The sequence below is a fragment of the Silurus meridionalis genome, chromosome 5 (assembly GCF_014805685.1).
Source record: "Silurus meridionalis isolate SWU-2019-XX chromosome 5, ASM1480568v1, whole genome shotgun sequence".
In the NCBI taxonomy this organism is placed as follows: Eukaryota; Metazoa; Chordata; class Actinopteri; order Siluriformes; family Siluridae; genus Silurus; species Silurus meridionalis.
The window spans coordinates 22,865,680-22,887,506 of NC_060888.1; the positions used below are offsets into that span (position 1 = coordinate 22,865,680).

General features: G+C 37.2%; 2 protein-coding genes across 3 annotated transcripts in view; one reads left to right on the forward strand and one right to left on the reverse strand.

Annotated features, from left to right (window-relative positions):
- The window catches only part of immp2l (inner mitochondrial membrane peptidase subunit 2), a 119,755-nt gene that overhangs the window by 12,254 nt on the left and 85,674 nt on the right, over positions 1 to 21,827 (reverse strand). For both annotated transcript variants that reach the window (XM_046849623.1, XM_046849625.1), the window contains exon 4: positions 3,057 to 3,122. In XM_046849623.1, the coding sequence (XP_046705579.1) occupies positions 3,057 to 3,122 (66 nt within the window). The remainder of the gene's footprint in view (positions 1 to 3,056; positions 3,123 to 21,827) is intronic.
- lrrn3a (leucine rich repeat neuronal 3a) lies at positions 5,362 to 17,950 on the forward strand. The gene is made up of 2 exons (XM_046849621.1): positions 5,362 to 5,500; positions 13,384 to 17,950. The coding sequence occupies exon 2, from the start codon at positions 13,716 to 13,718 to the stop codon at positions 15,789 to 15,791; it is 2,076 nt and encodes a 691-aa protein (XP_046705577.1). The 5' UTR covers positions 5,362 to 5,500; positions 13,384 to 13,715; the 3' UTR covers positions 15,792 to 17,950.

Here is a 21,827-nt window from a genome sequence, read left to right on the forward strand (position 1 = left end):
AAAAGTAATGAAGTGCATTCAGATTTGTGTTTAACATTCAAAGGAAGCCAGAGAGCAGGCGCTTTTTTTTAGTAAAATAGGTTTTGTGTTTCGTGGCTGGCTGACTGCAAGTGGGACTATACTGCATTAGCACTCATTGTACATAGTTTAAATGATTTCTCGCAGAGTGCACAATAAGCTTTCCCGGGCATTTTTATCAACAACATCTGAAAATCTTCCAGCTATTTATCTGAAAACCTTGCGTCCCCCTGCCCCCACCTCCTGTTTTGAAGAAACCTCATACTCTCATAGGTGCAGTATTATTTTAAATCCTGTAATTTAGCCATCTTGTATTAGTACATTTGCTTTCAGCTAAAAAGTGTCTCTCATCCCCCTTTTGGAACACCAGCAAGTGTAAGAAGCCTGGAGGAACGCTATACAAGCGTTCTGATCCAGTGATTTGATTGGAGGAAAGGCACTGAGCTCGTGCACATAAGAGCTCTAAGAAATTGTTCTGTGTACCAGAGTGCTTTCAGGTGTGCTGATACGATCGCTGAAGAACACAATGTTTCACAAATATGGATGCAGTTATGAAAACAGCATTAGATTGAAATTATGAATAGAGCTCAGATAAGAATGAGGGAGAGAGAAGAAAGGGGGAGCCGACTTCATGTGTGTAAATCAGGAATACTGATACTGTATAAGCAAGACTGCAGCCGGGAAACAATTTATGCGTTGCTTGGCAACATTTTTGTTAACTAATGGAATCATAACCGACCTATTTATTTTTAGGCGCTGAAAGGTACTCACAGCCAGGTGGATGTCCAGCGTTACGGCATTCCTGTCATATTGCTCGCTGAGATTTAGACAAAATAATGCCATTACACTGACATTGGGGGTAAAAATATATATATATATATATATATATATATATATATATATATATATATATATATATATATTATTATTTATTTTTTTTATTTTATTTTTTTTTAGATTTCATCAGATTAAAATACGTTTTTTTTTTTTTTTTTACATTATTTCCAGCTATTTATAACACAAGCACTGGTAAGTTCTCAATTCCAATTGACCAGAAAATGTTGATTAATTGTCTTTTACAGAAGATCTGACAGTAGCTATGACTGCAAGGCAAATTACAAGTTTATAATAAGGCACACATTATTGTTTCCTTGGTAACAACTCACACAGGAACATACACTGAAGGATGCTCCATGTGAAGGTTATTAAAATATCTTTTTAACATGGTCTCCAGAATCAGCACTTTGTAACAGAGTAAACACTTTGTAACAGGGTAAAGGTGTAATTCGAGAAGGTACGAAGGTGTTCAGGATGGAGTATTTCTACATTTTTTGTCTTATCTATCTATCTATCTATCTATCTATCTATCTATCTATCTATCTATCTATCTATCTATCTATCTATCTATCTATCTATCTATCTAGCTATCTAGCTAGCTAGCTAGCTGGTGCAAGAGGAATAGACACTATGAGATTTACTGTTATTAAGAAAATAATAAATGTCAGTGTGGTACAATATTATTATAAATCCTAGTTTACAGTGATTTAAGGACAGATTTTTTTTTTTTGCATGTACTTTAGGTTCAGTATTTTGCAAATTTTCTTTAGTCTAGGACATAAGCTTGTGGGTTACATTTATATATGGTGAATCAAAAGGTGAAATTAACCAGTCTTTCAGTAGAATTAATGCATAATTCATATGCATGTAATAATTAAATGCAAAATTTAATGATATATGTATACGTTACTGTATTAAATATATGTGAATTTTCTTTCTCATTCTCATCGGGCTTCTATTATTACAATATATACACTATATGGTTTCTTTCCCCAAATGTTTCGACAAAGTTGGAGGCACACAGTTGTATAGCATGTTTTTGGATGTGATAGCATTTAATTAAACATTTATTTTAATTAGAAGACCCAAACCCTGTTCCAGCATGACAAAGTCAGCTCAATGAAGATATGGTTTACATGGGTTGGAGTGGAAGATCTTGAGTGGACTGCTATAAAGCTTTACTTTACACCCGTGAGGCTGAATAATCACAAATCTCCACAAGCACACTCCAAAATCTAGTGTAACATCTTTGCAGAAAAGTGGAGATTACTTATAATAGCAAAAGGGGACTAAATGTGGAATCGGATGTTCAAAATTCACATGCAAATCTTATGATGTGGTGTGGACAAACTTTTGTCCATATAAATTATATGTTTTGAGGATTTCTTTGTAAAACTATGCAGAAGTCATGTACTTTCACTGTTAGCTTGTGCTGCAGACACTAAGCCATGAAACAAAAAAGAGTTTTAAGATAATCTAAAATAGACTCTTCAAAACACCCCATAATCCGGCTTCCTTTTCAACAGGAAAATTAGAAAGAAATGTACAAGGAATAGAAGTGAATCTCCGTTCACTAGGGCACTACAGCACGCTCAGCTCACTCTTATTGACTTTTCTGAGCTCGAAGTGTAATTGCAAGCACCTAAAATAAAGTGTTATGCAATGTTCTGTGGAAAAGGTGCACAGATGGAACCTTTAGTAAATGGCACTGCTGTCAATTGCAGGGGTCTGAGGAGTCATTAAATCGCTCCTTTCAGCCATCGCAGGGAGAAAAAAAAAAAATAGCATCCATTTCCGCCAAACTCCCCAACGTATCTCTGAACCATCAGAAAGGTAATCAGTTTCACAGAGCCATCAGCGGTGCCTTTTCAGCTGCCGATCCAAAGATCACCTTGGGATGTGACACTGACGAGCCCGGGCGATTTAATGAGCGCTTCACTGTGCATTCACAGCCTGAGCAATTCAGACCGGGTTATTATGCGTGATCATAGATTTTATGTGTTTTTTTCCCTCTCCTAAGTGGCTACAAAGACATAATGCAGTGGCTTTAATAGTTATTCATCAATCCATGGTGAGGCTTTAACCGAATAAATTATGTTATATTATTAGACAGCCGACTGTACAGACATTCCTAACAGCCTGATGTAAGGACATTACATTACAGTATGACAGTGATATCACAAAGAAAAGAGCAAACTGACTTGATGAAGTCTCCCTCGAGAGCAATGACCCGCTTGATGATCTTCTGTTTGGGGTTCTTGGGAGACCTGAAAACAAGAAATTAGGATCTTGTTTACTATCATGATTAAAAATGGGTAATATCACAATGATAAAAAGCTGAAATGAAAAAGGAGTGATATCACAACATGAATAATAATCATTTTAATAGGAAGAACAAGGATTAAATATATTAGAAATTTCCAAACAAAAGTTTTCTTAATAATTTTTTTGATATTTGGATTATTATATGATTATTATTTAATTTAATGTCATTTTTTCATCTATCTATTCCACTAGTTCCTCAAAAGTTTAGAGAAAACAACAAAAATATGACAATACTATAGAAATAGATGTACAAACCCTAAATTATAATATACCCCAAATAAAAAAAAAGTGTGGTTTATAATGTCCATAAAGTCCATTTGGGTCATTTGAGTAAAATAAATGGAATTAGGAACACTTGGATTATACAGTGATTTTTCAAGGCCACTTTACAATAAAGAGACAAGGAGAAAGAACTGTTACAGCTACTGATTTACTGTCAATAAATTTAGCTAGAATGAGCTAAAGATTTCTGTTTCAAAATGCAAAATACAAATGGCACTAATCTGGTAGAAAGCTAGAATGTTAGAATAAGAGGTAGAGCTTTGACAGGCGAGCAGACGTGCCTCCTTTCCTTGACTGGTTGACAGCTGGTGGTCTGAGTTATTTGTTTTTTCCATCTATTTACAGAGTCTGGGGCTCCACATGGAGAGTCTCTCCTTTGAGCAAATTTTATTTGACTCTACCAGAAAATGTCAAGCCAAATATTCGTGTTCTGATTGAAGAAAAAAAAAAAAAACTAATGACATAATCACAACCTCTGACAACCTTTTTATGTTATTACCTTCTGTCCTTGAAAGGCAAGAGTTCTTTGGGAAGCACCCAACCCTGATCCCTGGTTGTGAAACCTTATTGCAATTCTCATAGATTCACTTTTGACTTCATTTCCGTTACAATGGTCACCTGGCACCATTTCAGAATCTATACAGGACACAGCACACACCTCTCCATCACCTCCTGTGTCTCCTCCTCTTTCTCCGTGATGGCGAGAGTGATTTGTGTTAATCATTATTTTTAAAGGCCTCAATGCTGGAAGTGCTTATCGTAATTGTTACCAGTGGAGAATGCTGGGTGTTTATATAGCACATTTCTGCAAACCGTGAAACTGTTTGGATGATCTGAATTCTACTACTTACTTTTTTTACACGTATTTCTTTATGTTTTTTTTTTTTTCGGATCAAATCCAGAGCGAAACATGCAGCTTATGAAAAATTAGTTTTTTCCATCTAGTATTCTGTTGAAGTTCTTGTGTTTTTAGACCTCAAATCACACGTATCTTCATGAAGCTAGCTTTGTGCACAGGGGTATTGTCATGCTGGAACAGGTTTGGGTCTCCATGTTCAAGTGAAAGGAAAATTTACTGCTACTGCATCCATAGATGTCCTATAAATTTGTGTGCCAACTTTGTGGAAACAGTTTAGGGAAGAACCACATATGGCTGGAAAAGTATAAGGCCTTAATAGAGTAAGGTATACAGAGGAATGGCAACAAAAAAAAGACGCAATCTTTAACGTCATTTGTATCTTGGTTCAGAAAACTGGACCCAGAAACAGTGTCATAAATAAAGTCAGGACAGAGAAAAGCCACTAGTCAGCATTCAGTCCAGGAGCTGCCTCAGGCAATATGGCATCTTACACACACACAAACACTCACACACAAACACATTCACACACAACCACACACACACACACACACACACACACACACACACACATGCCATTCTTAACTGGGTCACTAGCTCACTGCAGTTTCAGCAAACAAGTATGGAAATGAGGAAGACATCACCCTAACTGAAACCCTAGCAGAAGTCATGAAAAAAACAAGGAGAGGAGATTAAGAGTGTGTGTGAGAGAGAAAAATAGAGACGAGACACTGCATAGCTTTCTTCTTCTGTGTGAGCTCTGCTGTGATTGACAGCCCTGTTCATCCAACCAGCTCGCAGCCACTGCTTGAATGATGGGTGGTGATTTGTCTGTCCTTGGGGAGGCTGGATTGTGCATGTGTGTATCAGGAGCACAGCACAGGCAGTGGTGTTTGAGGAGCAAATACACACTCTGTGTGCTCCCAGTGTGAGTGAGAGTGAGCGAGCGAGCGAGCAAAAGAGTGTGTGTGTGTGTGTGTGTGTGTGTGTGTGTGTGTGAGAGAGAGAGAGAGAGAGAGAGAGAGAGATAGAGAGAGAGAGAATCGGCACAATCGCATCTCCTTCCCTCGACCAGACCTCTACCTTTATTCCTCTTGCTGTTGATCACACGCTGCAGAGTTGACTTTCATTCCTGACTGGAATAATATGTTTCTCCGACCAGACGGATCTTCTATCCCTACGGTAAGCTCTTCTCTTCTCTTCTCTTCTCTTCTCTTCTCTTCTCTTCTCTTCTCTTCTCTTCTCCTCTCCTCTCCTCTCCTCAGATGCATACAATGCATGTCATCAGCATGGAAGAGCAGTGTGTCAACGCATAGGCACCTCACTAACCATTCTGAACACATCGTTTTACGGATTCGCAAGAACACCCTCGTTTCTGTTTTTTTTTCTCGTCTCGGTAGCGAGCTTGTTATCTCGACCTGCGTAGGTGGGTTTAGTGGTTCATACAGTGACTAGCACACACACACACACATGCCAAGATGCTGAGACTCTACAGGTATCAAGCAGGGCACATGAATATATAAATGATCTGTGAATGTGTAAATAATATTTTTTTATTATTAAAAAAAGACCATATGAATATGTTAAAAATCGAACAGAAGGAAAATGAAGTATGCAAATCCATGAAAAAGCAACAAATTAGAGCTATTAGACACCATCTAATTTTACTTAAAGAATTATTGAAGGGGGCTTTTTATATCTATATAGCGCATATCTTCCTGTTAGGAGAAAAAAAGGAAGAAAGTTGTTGGGGACTTCTCCAAATGCTTGCCCTTAGACCTCCATTATACGTGAGTACCATGTAAACGGGGGTTAGGGTCATTTCGGTGTACAAGGAAACGTGTCAGATGGCTTGTTGCTATGTCACAGATGTGGTTCAAAAGAGCTGGAATTTTCCTAAAAGATATCTTTAAGGTAAAAAAAGATATCTTTAAGGTTTTATATATATATATATATATATATATATATATATATATATATATATATATATATATATATATATATATAAAGATAAAACCTTAAAGATATCTTTTAGGAAAATTCCAGCTCTTTTGAACCACATCTGTGACATAGCAACAATATATACACACACACACACACACACACACACACACACATACATACACACACAAAGCATACATATAATATATGCGCATTTATAATATATACGTACACAGCATATAGAGAATAGCATAATGAGATCTTTGTCCTCAGCTTCTAAATGTTTTGATGCACTTTCTTGCGCACACACATACACACACACGCAGACGTTAGCAGCCCAGCCTGCTCTCCGCACACACTCTCATGCTGCCTATGGCAACCGTGCTCAGTATGCAGCACTCTGATAAACCCCACACCTCGCATTTCCTAACCATCCTGCTTTCGTCTCCGGCGCCGTCCTTTTCCTGGACAACCGATCACTGAGGCATTTGCATAAACCCAAACTGCCTCAAAGGTTTATGCTGCAAGGTCGATATGTTCAGCCGTACACTTATGCTGCGTTCTGATCACATATTGATCGAATGTCTGTTTTGAAGGTGCATCATGCAGCGTTTGAGTCCTTCATTAACAAGCTTTGTAGAAATAAAGCTGTACTGAGAGCATAGTACATGCTTGGGGTGTGAAATCAGGCCTAAAAAAAACCAAAATCTCTGATCACTTTATGAATATTCATGAATATGGTACATATAGTACTATAGTATAGTATAGTATAGTATAGTATAGTATAGTATAGTATAGTATAGTATAGACTAGTACAGTATAGTTAAGTATAGTATAGTATAATATAGTATAGGACAGTAATAAAAACATAAAAAATTATGAACAAAATGGTAAGCTCATTATTAGTTTCCTATTTTAGCACATGTGTAGCGTTTTACTTCCTGTAGTGTTTTACTTATCCATTTACAGTTACATTTATCATTTGTGTTAAATAAAACAAGTTAGGTCTTGTGTTACTTACATTATAAAAGATTTAAACCTCACTAGCCGCTCTTCAATTACATACATGAGATCACTGTGGATGTTCACTCAAGAACCATGAAGATGGCTTTGGACTGTAATAAATATAAACAGTTTGCTATAATGGCTTAGGACTACAATGGTCATGAAGAGTTTAGAACTGTTCGGCAGTGAAAAGTTAATAAACTTGATGGAACTATAATGAATGGATATCGGTGTCACCCAGATGAGAAGTGGCTCCCTTTTGCGTCTGTTTCCATTTAAGGTTTCTTTTTCATATGATCCAAGCAAATTTTTCCATCATCACTATCACCACTGGGTTTCTATAATGTATTTTCTTGATGATTGAATTCTGTTAAGCTGCTGTGTGACAATGTCCTTTGTTAAAAGCGCTACACAAATAAAATTGAATTGAATTAAATTGATTTCCTCGCTATTGACAAAAACAAAGACACAGTTTTAATGTTACTACATGAAGCCCTGTCATGATGACCTTCTTATGAGAAAATATCTATGCTTAAAACACTGACACTATTCCTTTCTAAATGGCTAAATAACCATGTGCTTAGGTTTAAAACAATCTGATATACAATCCCCTTAATACGTTTTTACTATATAATTATAATGTATAATATATTTGTATTTATATTAATGTGAAATATAAACTGGGGCTTTGTCAAAGCTGGAGCTTTCGACCAATCAAAATTGACAATCATCTTCATCATCATTGCTGTGGTACTGACTTTTCAAACTTTGATGTTTTCTATTTGAGACCAGGTTTCCCAGGTGGGTTCATATTATTTCTTCTATGGTTCCTTATCACCTTATCAAGTTTTGCTTATCAGAACAGGTGGGCCTACTTTTATATAACATTCGAACGCATGTGAAAAGAAGGACTGCACAGTTTCAATATGCAGTGTTTGTTTAATAATAAGGCATTGTGATAATATCATAAACTGATACAAGTGATGCAAAATGTAATATCAGCACATTCCCAGGGCGTACCAACGCTCTCCCTATAGAACATGCTTTTCATATTCACATACAAAAAATAGACCAAAAAAAGTGAGATAAAAAAGAGTGAGAAAGACAGGAACACAATAGAAAGAACTGCAGATGATGTGCAAAACTGAAACAGTGGTGAATAATTGCTGGCTGAAATAGTTGAAACATCCATGGGGATTCTGTCAGCCGTGGTGAAGTGTAATTAATTGCATCTGTGCCGAATATTCGCTAGCTGAGCCGTGCAGGTGAAAGCGGAGGGACTTTATATTTATACCTGCCTTTTGTACCTGCCTTCCTGTTCTCTCGATCAGCACTGGGCTTTCTGCTGATTCTAGGTTCCTGCTAAATTCGCAAAAAACTTAATGATTGGTGCACTTTGTGTATAATTCTGAAATATGAGGCTAAGATAATATACAGAAATATTGTGCTCTGGAATATGTAACCGTAATAAACACACACAAAATGATGCATTTATTATGATTATTTTGCCCTGTAATAAAATTATTTATTTTACAATTATAGTCAATTATATCGTATTAGCTGGATCAAATATACCATGCTGATTCCTATTATAATTGAAAAAGATACACTTGTTGAAAATGTCGACAATTACGCATATTAGCTGCCATAGTCGATTACAGCTCATTAAATGAAACAAGAAAAAAATTTCATTGTGCAGCTCTACACTGTGGCTATTTACTGAACATTACTGAAATGTGGGAATGGCTAATATGTGAAGGCTACTTATGCTAGAAAAGGAAATTAGTGATGGAAAATCTTTACTTAGGGTTCAATAAAATTGTACACATTCTAGACGGGTAGTTTCTTTGAAGCACCCTAAGTAGGCCACCTTGCTTTCTGGGGAATTAGCAGGTCAGAAGTAAGATACACTACTTTAACCACATCACTGTTGACGCCTTAAATATGACAAACCAAAAGGGGCTGATTCAACAGCAGCACCATCAATAGTGTAGGCTATTCATCAAATCACAGGTTTATATAAAAAGCTTTGTTATAATATCATTTCTATTAGAGGTTGACCGATTCATCGGTTTTAACTGCTAGTTGTTGGCAAAAATAAATACTGATAGTTTTTCCGGGTTGCGTTATACAGTAGAGGCGAGTCACTGACATCATATGTTGTTTATTTTAAGTGTCTTTTTTTTATTTAGAATGTAACTATTTTTTATTGATTTGGAGTGTTGTTTCAGTTTGATTGCATGTCTTTTATTTTCTGCAATATTTATTAATATAATGAATATATTCATATCTATTTGATTTAGCACATTTTCATGATTCAGTACTGTTTTTTTTATGTTTGTAATAAAGTTCAGTACTATTTTGCACGGTTTTAATCTATTTTAAAAACTATCGGTTGTTTAATCAGTCATCGGCAAGTACGATCCAACCTAGCTATCGGTATCAATAAGATCCACTAATAATAGACATGTACTTTCTACAACTACTCATTCATGAATACATGCATGGCAGGCAAAACACATTCTAAGTGTAATAATAAACAGATTAAATTGTGTTGTTATTTAGGTGACATTTACTTAACATTCATGGAAGAAATCTTCAGTCATTGCTTAATTTGGTTTTTATATCTTTTCCAGCAAAGTGAAATATTTAGAAGGTGTACCTTGTGTTTTGCAGGTTCTCTCACGTGTGAAAGAGAAATAGAGAGAGAGAGAGAAAGAGAGGGAAAAGAGAGGCTGCTGTAAGTGATTACAGGAATTAGCTAGTCTCATGGAGGTTCAGACTAACGTATAGAGTATAAATGGTTTAAAAGCAAGTTTTTATTAATGAGTTACAAACTGCGACCGCTATCAATTCACTGTGGTATACAACGAATTAAACACTTGAACGTATTGTGCTATTACATACACTGTGGATTATAGTCAATTATGAATTATATTAGAAGACACATTAGGCTTCATTGCAAGACAAAAGCAATCTAACCCTAACAGTACATGTAGAAATGACTTGTCTACTGCAAAAAGGCTGATAAAATACTTCCACAATTTAGCACTTCAATATCTAAAGTACACCTAAAATGATACACATACATATTTATGATTCTATTGTTCTTAATGAACAGAAATCACAGCAACATGATAATAATGCGGCCAAAAACAACCTAAATGAAAAAAAGAACGATTTTTATATACGACACTAGTCTTAATAATAACATGGAAAGCAATAACTTGGAAACTTCAATATAAAGCATTTACTACCATTTAAAAAAAACAAAAAAAAAAAACAAGCCTTCCCCCCACTCAGATCTCCATCTCAGCTAATGTGCAACAATGCACAGCAGTTAGCGAAAGCTCTTAGAAGTGAACATTCACCGGCAGGAAACAAAGAGGAACTAATTTAATTAGTGTGTGTGAGTGGAGCAAAGGCTTAACAGCAGAGAAGGTTGGGGGGGGGGAGAAAAAATGCACTCACGCTGTGTGGCTGCGCATATCTCAATGCTTTGTTCACTTTAAAGCACATTCATTTGGACGTGTGCCTTCACAACAAAGAGATTTGCAATGGGACTTTCTTATTGCATATAGTATACGTGCTTATAGAGAGGAAGACACAAAAACTTTGCGAAGGAATCGATGTGTGAGGTTTTGGCTGATCGTAGACATGGCCATGAGCTCTATTGACTGGGGTTAATTGAGTCCTGAAAATGTACCGAAAATGCACAGTTGTATTGGTTGGAGAAATGCTAAATGGTTCACAGCGGGCTGACATTCAAAGAAATTAAATTAAGCATGCTGTTAAAATGGACCTTCATTTTTTTTTTTACATGAAAATAGAGCAAGAGTTTGATGATTATGGATGCCCAATGGTCATAAACTTGCAAACTTGGGTACATTCAACTGAAACCATTCATATTTATAGCACTTGGAAGACAAACTTATCCGGAGCAAATGACAACTGAGCAGTTAAGGGGTTAAAGGCCTTGCTCAAGGGCTCAGCACTGGCAGCTTGGTGGTCCCAGAATTTGATATCAAGACCTTCCAATCCGAAGGGTGTGTTATCTTATTTGAAAACATGTTTAAAATTAATTTTTGTTCTTTGAAATAACTTTGTTTAAATAATAATGTAATATTTGACTGCAGACACAATACACAATCCTTAGATATAGCAGGTTACTTGATATCTTTGTCCAACATTAATTGACAATAATAAATATGATGTTTACATTTAATTTATATTTTTTGCATTCTCATTTGCATTCTCATTTTTACAAATGTATTATGGGTAGCCATTAAAACTTTTATTTCAATCCGTTATATTGTGATACACACTGTGTATTGTGGTGTTGCCTTTAAATATAATTGGTATACAAAACCCACAACTGTGCCAATGTTTCTGGTAAAGACGTTGTTGATCAAGATCATCTGAAGGTTTATATGAAAGCATCTTTTATAATGTATCATCGTTACTTTAGTAACAAAGCACTTGAATGACGGACACAATGCATAACATTTAATATGGTGGAAGTTTCTGTAAGGACACATGACTTTATTAATGGAAGGAGTATCCAGTGTCACTGCTTTATAACAGTCAGTGGAAAAGATGTCAAACGTTTTCTGATACAGAGAAATCTTTAGGATTTTAGAGGTTTTCTCTGTAACCTGGCAACCTGCATGTTTATTAATCAACTAAGAAAGAAAAAATACTGTAAGGCAGTTGATGATGAGAAACATGAGATTCCAAAACTATTAAACAAATTCAAAGCTTGGTGTGCTTTTCTTTATCCAATAAACCTCAATATTGGACTGTGGTGTGTTAAAAGGAAAATAAACCACTTTAGGACCTGAGGATACAGGAATGTAACTGAATGTTGATTATTGTTGCCCACACCCTTTTCAACACTGTCTTCCTTATTAGATTGCACAGCCTTTGTTAAATTTTAGCTCCATTCATTTATTTGACTAACTGTACTTTCTGTTACATAATCACAACCTAGAAAGGCAAGGACAAGGAACATAAGCCGCTCAGCACCCACAGTTACCCACCTAAAAGCTGTGTGAAACAAACCAGGGCTCTGCTTTAAACAGATGGCTTTAGTGGAAAAAAAAGAAGGAACGAATGCTTGTTCCCACCTGCCCATGTTGACTCGTTGCCATAGACAGACTAATGCATGCATACTATCATATAGCGAAGGAGAAGGGGGGGTCCTTGGCAAAGCTGCATCTGTAGCAATACTGACAGCTTCATCTAACATTACCCTGGAGTGCCATGGCTTCTGCTCTCAAGGTTACAAATTAATCAAAACATCAATGCATGGCGTCAACACAGGTTAAGCCAGAGTGTACTCTCAACTGGGGCAACTATCAATCGACTCTTTATACATAATGCAACTGAAGCAAGCAGCAGGGACCTCCTTAATAAATAGCTTCTGCTGTGAAACAACCTATAGGTCTCCTTTTGGAGGAGTGTACACAGTGCATTTAGAAAGCAATGCACAATAGTATGATGCTCTATATATGTTCCCCAACAAGGCAACATAATAATGGCAGTTGTCACAGAGTACACACAGTGGTTGTGAAATAATTGCTTGGCTCATTCGCCTGCCTTTGATAACTATATGTAGTGGTATAAGCAATTCTGCCACTTATTGGACCATAACTGCTTACAATTATCAAATGAACTATGATGCTGCTTGACTCATTAGGCATAGAGGGCTATATACTCAAGCCACAAGAATTTAATACTTGGGCAGAGTCACAGAGATATTAGTTTCCCAATACTGGATCTTTTGGCCACAACCGTTATTTAAATTGGATAAATCAGCCAAACAAATAATTATAATGATTCCACACACACACTTTTATGTTTTGAGTTTTGAAGAGATGATCATAATACACAATCCAGTTCCAGTTTAATATACAGCCAGTTCTATGTAAAATGATATATGAAAGCAGCAGGAAAAGCAGTCATAATTCACCTCTTTTTCTAAACTGGAAAAAAAAAAAGCAATAAAAATCTACCACCTAACGTCAATATTTTTCAATATACTTAAATGCCAATACCACTTATTCTCGGCCATAATGTGACGTATTCATTATATTTCTCCCGTCTCCTGTTTTCTGCAGATGGAAATTGATGTGTGTGACTGATTGAGGATAACAATGAAGGCAGAGTGATACATCTCCTACAGCTACAACCTAGTTTTCTCCATTTGCGCTCCTCGAAGGATACGGTGACCTTCACATATGCTGCCAGCTTGACAAGCTTGCACCAGGTAAACTGAAAGGTTGTTCCTTGTTGCCAAGGACAACACAAAGAAACGAGCATTTTAAAGAGACTTGGTGTCATCTGAAAAACAGACCTTTGGTGTGGCAACAAATGACAGTGTATTTGTGAAGTTAACGGCACTAAGTGCATACTCCATACGGACTAATCTGCTGAGGAGAAAAGGACCAGGATGAAAGAACTGCTTTTTGTTTTTTGTCTCTTAACGGGACTTGCGTCGGCGGGCTCTGTTCACATGTCTAAGTGGACTGGGGCATGTGAAAATCTGTGCAGATGTGGAATCCAACCCTGGTTTTCTCCTTTGTCACTTTATATGGAGGCATTAACTGTCGACTGTGATGATCTGGGAATTTTATCTCTTCCAGAAAAACTTCCCTCAGATACACAGGTGCTCCTGGCACAGAGCAACAACATTGTCATTATTGAAAAACCTTTGAATTATATAGTTAACCTAACGGAAGTCAATCTATCTCAGAACAACATATCTTCTCTTAGTGACATCTATCTGGGTCACCTTCCTCAGCTTTTGTCCTTGCACTTGGAAGAGAACCGAATAACCAGCCTTCACGACAACTGCCTCGAGCACCTACCGAACCTCCAAGAGCTTTACATCAACCACAACCTACTCTCGCTGATCACTCCAGGGGCTTTTCATGGTCTCAACAAACTTTTGCGTCTCCAACTCAACTCAAACCAGCTGAAAGTGATCACCCCAGAGTGGTTTCATCCGCTCAACCAACTGGAGTTATTGATAATAGGAGAAAATCCCATTTCCCAAATACAAGATATGAATTTCCAGCCACTAAGCAATCTTCGCAGTCTGGTACTGGCAAGGATGAACCTCACTGAAATACCTGATAACGCTCTCGTTGGTCTTCATAAATTGGAAAGCATTTCGTTCTATGAAAATAAGTTTGCAAAGGTGCCGCAGGCTGCACTCAAAAAAATCCAAAGTCTGAAGTTTCTGGATCTCAATAAGAATCCTATCGAGAGAATTAATCGAGGAGACTTTGTGGATATGATCCATATGAAAGAACTGGGTATCAACAGCATGCCAGATCTGGTTTCAATTGACAGCTTTGCTGTTTCCAACTTGCCCGAACTTACAAAGATTGAGGCAACCAACAACCCCAGACTATCATATATCCATCCCAATGCGTTTTATAACCTGCCCAGGCTTGAGACTCTGATGCTAAATGATAATGCTCTCAGTGCACTTCACCGTGTTACAGTAGAGTCCTTGCCCAACCTACAGGAAATAAGCTTGCACTCCAATCCAATTTACTGTGATTGCGTTGTCCGCTGGATCAACATGAACAAAACAAAAATCCGCTTCATGGAGGCTGACGCTCTCTTGTGCATGGGACCCCCAGAGTTCGAGGGCCGCCACGTCCGTCACATACACTTCCGCGAAATGATGGACACCTGCCTCCCAGTTATCTCTCCAGAAAGCCTTCCAGAACGCATCGATGTGGATGTCGGCCGCTCAGCGTCGTTTCACTGCAGATCATTTGCAGAACCCAATCCGGAAATCTATTGGATCACCCCTTTAGGAGAAAAGATCCTACCGAGAATGGCTTCAAGCAAGTATTTGGTGCATCCGGAGGGAACACTGGACATATTTAACATTTCTGAGAGTGAGGCTGGTCAGTACACCTGCGTAGCCCACAATCTCATAGGGGCAGATATGAAGTCGGTTGTAATGGTAGTGAATGGGTACTATCCGGAAATTTTAAATGGATCCTTGCACGTACAAATCGACTCGATACAACCCCATTTTGTAAAAATATCTTGGGTACCACCTAAGAGCAGCTTCGTGTCAAATATCAAATGGTCTACCACTACTTTGCGCTTAACGGCTCGTGTACCGTCCGACGTAAAAAATTTTAATCTGACACACTTGCAGCCACTGACACAATATGAGGTATGTGTTGAAATAACAGATCTGCAAAGAGGGCATTTAGGTAATTGTATTAATGTTAGTACCCTCGAGCAAACTGCTCCGGTGAGCAAATCTGACAGGGGCAAAATGGTAATGATCAATGCCATTGGTCTGCTTTTGATAGCATCTGCTGTGACATGTTCACTCATCTACAAGTCTCTGAAGAGTGATCATCTTTACAGACGGTTAAGTAACCAACAAACAGGTACACCACAGGCTCCCAGCCCCTGCCCCCATTCCAACCTTACGCAACTCGCGAGGTCCAAAGTGGATGACTATGTTTTGGACTTAAACAATGCTATTTAAGACACTCTTTAAGAAAGAACCATGGTGGGATACAATGGACACAAGGCTGTGTGACTCCCACTGTCTGAATTTCTGCTGGAACATTGCAGAAGGAAATCAGAGGCAGATCAGGAGTCATCGTCCCTCCCAGAACGTTTTTTGTGACATAGTCTCAACTCAACACCTCCTTTAGTGTAAATGTCACATGTGGGAATCAATATTCTCCAGATTGATCTGCCTGGAGAGCACTGTTCCTTCAGGCAGGATCAAGGCACAAAACATAAAAAGGTTGTGTCCAGATGCCTGACTGTTCATGTATAATGCAACTCCACAGTGGCTTTTGTTTCTATTGTGGGCTTGTAGCAATACTCTTTGCTCTGTCTCAGTGGGAAAGTAAAAAAGTAAACTTTACAATCCACTATGTTCATAGAGTAGATCACAACACGATGTATAACACTTTGTGGAAAAAATAATACATTTATACAAAAAAAACTGTGACTTTTTTCCCCTATTTTTTAGAACAAGACTCATTAACCAGTTAAACAAACATGATCTGCAATTTCTTTATGTTATATTCCTCATGAATTGATGCTGGTTTTGTTTTCTTTCAGAACCTATAATATAACTTGCGTAAAAGAATGCAATCTTAACGTCACACAGCACAAACACATATCAAATGTCTTGGAGGAAAATGGCTTCAGCTCCCATCTTGTGGTTGTGAAATTATTGATGGCTTCACGTGCGTGGCTGAAGACTGGAGATGTATAAAAGTGGAGCTGGTAAAAAGGAAATAGGGGCTATCACAAAACCTATTGACGTTAAATTTCATTATATTCTTTTTCATTAAAAATCCAATATGAATTCCCAATCGCCAAACACCCACAGGTGATGAATCACCGTCACAATTCGAATGATTTGGGGGATTTATCAGTCAGGCATGGATATATATCACAGGAGGGGTTTCAGCACCATGGACAAGGCTTTTAAAGCTCAGCTATTTGTCATAGATGCAGAAGCTGAAGCATGAATCATCAGAGCGGGAGGTAGTGGATAGGTCAGCAAGAACACGATGCAGCTGGACTTGACTTCCTGCTATGACCCTGCTGAGGCTGATCACCTTAATGGACACAGATCAGCCAGTAGGGTGCTCATTTGTCAGGAATCACACTGGGCATGAGTAGGACAGGAAACGAGGCAAAATGGCTGTGTGGCAAAAAAAATAAATAAAAAAAATCAGGCTCTTCTCAGGCTGAGAGGTTATGTTGCCTTCCATCGGTAAACACAGTAAACAATACAGTAATTCAAAAAAAGTCCTTGACTAGATGACTAGTAGTCTAAGTTCAGTTAACTCATTGTCATGTAACAGTCATGTCAAACCACACTGCAACTAACAGCCATATACAGACTACAAATACACTTTCCTGCTTTAATCTAGCTTCAAAATAAATAAACGAGTCAATTAATATATCAATTTATCATACTAAAAGCTGTCAGCTCAGCTGGAATTGTTGTTTTTGAAAGTGTGTCGCATGGAGGCACTTTATAGGTTAACAGTGGATAGAGGATGTAATGTCTAGAGCAGAGACTAAAAGGTTTTCTATTCAAATCCTGCAGCTGTAAAGCCCAAAAATGAATCTATGTCAGCCTCTTTGAGCTGGCACGCACCACCGATCAGATTCGAAACTACAGTAGCTGAGAAGGATTGGATAGTGATGTGCAACCCAAGGCGCTTTTTGTCTTTTATACATTTCTGGTCATGATAAAATAAACCTTGTCTCAGTGTTATAATTTTATTTAGGTTTAACGGGCGACAAAAATTACTGACAAAAGAATTCCTTTGGGAGCTGACAGGAGTAGGATTAAAACGCACACCTCTCCACTATATGCAATGAAAGTATTACCAGGCCATTACAGCTATCAGAGCCTTTTACAGTGTAGTTGACACTAGACTTGGCTTTATCTAAAATGTCTAAATAGATTCTGAATGTGAAATATTTTTAGACAAACTAAAAGCACAGTCTGCTGTTTTAGTAGGTTTTTTTTTTTTTTTACAGCCCCTACGTTTTTCCAATGTTCCCTAGTAGCACCCCAACAAGTAAACGCCTAGTGAGTGTAACAAAAGAAAACTGGGTATCATGCCATAAAATCAGTGTTAAACAAACAATATATAAACAGCAGTGAGGTTGACTTCATTTTATATTATATATATATATATATATATATATATATATATATATATATATATATATATATATATATATATATAAAATACACCACATGCTTTCTATTATTCTCTCTTTCTGTCCTTTTTTTTATTTTCTCCACCAAAAAAACAACTCCAGTGAAGAATCATTTTAATCACTAAACAATTGTTTTACTGATACACCAAGTCTCAAATCAAGCACCAAAAACCGGCATGATGCACACATGTGCCAATTAAAACCGTGTGGAAACATAGCAAAAATTCAGTTTGGTGTCCGAATGATTTACGTAATTTAAAACACTATAATTACTTTAAAACATTTACAAGTATATTTTGTCTTCATGCTCTATGTTGAGTCTGATTTCACTAATAATAAACATACATTTGCATAAAGCATGCATATTTGTCCATGACCATGTTGATTAGAGTATTAAAAACTTGAAAAGTATTCATTAAGGGTACATTTAGAACAGATAAAAAATGTGTAATTAAGTTGAGATTAATTAGGAGTTAACTCATTACAATCATGCGATTTATTGCAATTAATTATTTTGACGGCGTAACGGTACACAAAATTCATGGTTTTAGGTCACGGTTCGTGTAAATTTCAGTATAGTTGGGGGAAGAAATGCAAAAACATAAAATTGCTGGTCATTTTTTTTTATTAACACAAATTATTATTATTATTAACATTTGTGATTAACATTTATCATCAATTAAATTGCCACAAATTAAATTGATTAAATAAAATTCAAAACGGAAAAATTTAATAGTTTACATTTGTTAATAATTAATAATTTGTTGTTTGGGTAATACAGATGTGTGTGTGTGTGTGTAACATTTAATATTTAATTTTCTAAAGATATGATCTACCCATGTTCTTTATTCTATATATTTCAGCATACTTATACAAATGTCTTCATTCCTTCCATCCTTCATGTGTTCACTTCCTTGATATGTGAAATTGTCAGGATTTTCTCCTTTTAGGAAAAATTCTTAAAGCTGGACATAAAACGCTACAGAATCCATAGCGCTAGCATTAGCCATGTTGTGTATGTTTTCAAGTTTAATCATGGTTATTTAAAAAAATGTGCTCCGAGGCAGAGACTAAAAAATCTCACGGTCTGCCATCTAATACATTCCTGAGGGAACTCAGATTTGAACTATGTTCCATACGTAAAAAGGTTTTTCGCATTGCATTCGGGACACGTGTACCGTACTGAAAGCCCTGTACCAAAATATTTCGGTACGAATGTGTGTCGAAGTGAATGTGCAGCTTGTATAACAGTCAGATTTATTGTCCACAGAAAAAAAATTAACATACAGCCATTATTGTCAAAATAACTAGCAAAAAAGAAAGCCCACAAAGACAACCGAAGACAACCTGTCCAAGAGCATAAATTACCCTGGTGAGAAGTACAAAGAAAATTGTGTCTTGTCTACAGTCAAATGTGGTGGTGGTAATATCATGGTCTGGGGCTGCATGAGTGTTGTTGGTACTGGGAAGCTGTGGTTCATTGAGGGAAACATGGATTCCAACATGTACAATGACATCCTGAAGCTGAAAATGATGCCCTCCCTTCAGAAACTGGGCAGTACAGCAGTTTTCCAACATAAGTAACCACCCCGAACACACTGCCAAGATGACATCTGCCTTGCTGAGGAAGCTGAAGGTGAAGGAGTGGCTAAGTATGTCTCCAGGCCTGAACCCTATTAAGCAACTGTGGGGCATCCTGAACAGGAAGGTGGAGAAGCGCCATATTTCTGACATCCAGCAACTCCGTGATGTCATTATGGAGGAGTGGAAGAGGATCCCAGCAACAACCTGTGCAGCTCTGGTGAAGTCCATGCCCAGGATGATTAAGGCAGTGCTACATAACAATGGTGTCACACAAAATATATACACTTTGGACACAGTTTTGACATGCTCTCTTAGGGTGTACTTACTTTTGTTGGCAGTTAATTAGACAATAATGGCTGTATGTTGAGTTATTTTTGAAATACATTAAATCTGTACTGCTATACAAGCTGCTCACTTTTACGAGAACCTATACCGTTTATATATAAAGAGCATTAATATAAAACCTCAGTAACACCATGTGCTATTTAAAAACAGCACCAATAGATTTTCCATTTTTGAAATTTCAATAAAACACACACCCCAGTACAGTAGATGATTAAAGCTTTGGTCTTTAATCAACTTTATTTTATAACCCTATTTTGTAGTCATTAACATGACACACTGTGTGTACAGAAAAATGCACTAGCACTTAAATCATGAGATTTAATTAGCAGCCGACAAGATGTAAATGGACACCGCCCTTTAATGAGAATGATATGAGGAGCCTTTTCTTGGATTTATTTGCTTCTCTCATAGGAGTATGTAATATAATATGTAATTATGAAGCTCGTAAAATCTTATATATTGTATCTCTGGATCACAAATTTAGCTGTCAGCTTTCAAAAAACAAAAAAAATACAAAAAAACAAAAAAAATTATATATATATATATATATATATATATATATATATATATATATATATATATATATATATATATATATATATGCACTACATGATTAGCTGTAGTGATAGAAAGGTCTTACAGGAAAATCTAAAATAACTCACATGCAACCTTAGCACAAGATTTCACATGAACTCTGTATATTCCCATCATGAGATTGTTTATTTATTTATTTATTTATTTATTTATTTATTTTACACTGGACCACACTGGTTGCAAAATCTAAATATAAAAATGCTGAAATGGCCCAGTAATGCCGCAGCAGAAGCGAAGCTCCATACCGTCATTACCTCTCATTTCTCTGTTCATACAGGCCGTATCAATGTAAATGATGTATCACACTGAAACATCAGCGCACACCATTTTCCCTCCCCTGCCTCGGCTGCTTTAAATGTTCTCTGTTGAAACGCGGCACAGAGGTGACAGCGCTAACGCGGCGTGATCTCATGAAGCGCGATGCTCTAGCTGCACTGGTATCTTGGGAGGAGTCGGTGCTAAACAAGACAAGGACAAAATCTCCCTTTAGTAACAACATCCAGATTCATTTCCTGAATCATGACTAGCGCCGTGGTTTCCTTGCCAACAGATACAGCAGGGAATATCCTTATATTCTAAAAATCTTAAATGCTATATTTATTAGCACGCATCGAACATACAAGACATACATCAGCAAGGAGGGAGGAGGAGGAAATAAAATACAGAGAGCAAATACAAGCCTTGATATTACATGCCCTTCATGAGATCCATCACGCTGCAGTTAATCTTTTGAAAGAAAGGATGAGAAATTCCTGCACTGCCCTTTTCAAGGCAGCGTCAGAAGCCCGGCGCTTAACGCTCTACTGGGATTGCGCATTTTGTAATGAATAATTTACCTTTTCCTAATGACCCTGCGAGACGGTTCGTTTAAGCGGTGCCTTTCGCTCAGAGCGAGGTGATTAGAGTCAGGAGCCAAGGTGAGAAAGCTAGATTAGAGGAAATTAGTGCAGTTCAGACAACAGTTACTGAAAGCAGCCTGGCAGGAGAAACTGAACTATTCAGGGGTTACCATGAAATAATGCCTCTGGAGAACAGCTTTAGATTGTTTCCGCAAAAAAAAGAAAAAAAAGAACTTAAGGTTAATTTCCCATGACCAGTGATTTGTCCTGGAGTTCGAGTTTTATTATGCACCTGGCAAATAAACAAAACAAAACATGGGTCTTAATGCAGATCTGTCTATTTGTGTAAACTAGCAACTCACTATTAATATCTATTTGAAACATCTGCCCTTATGTTGTAGCTACTTAATCAGCCAGTAGACAACTCAGCCAGCATTAGGGGTTGATTAATGACA

Coding starts and splice junctions, on each gene's coding strand:
- lrrn3a (XM_046849621.1), top strand. CDS start 13,716: ATGAAAGAACTGCTTTTTGTTTTTTGTCTCTTAACGGGACTTGCGTCG.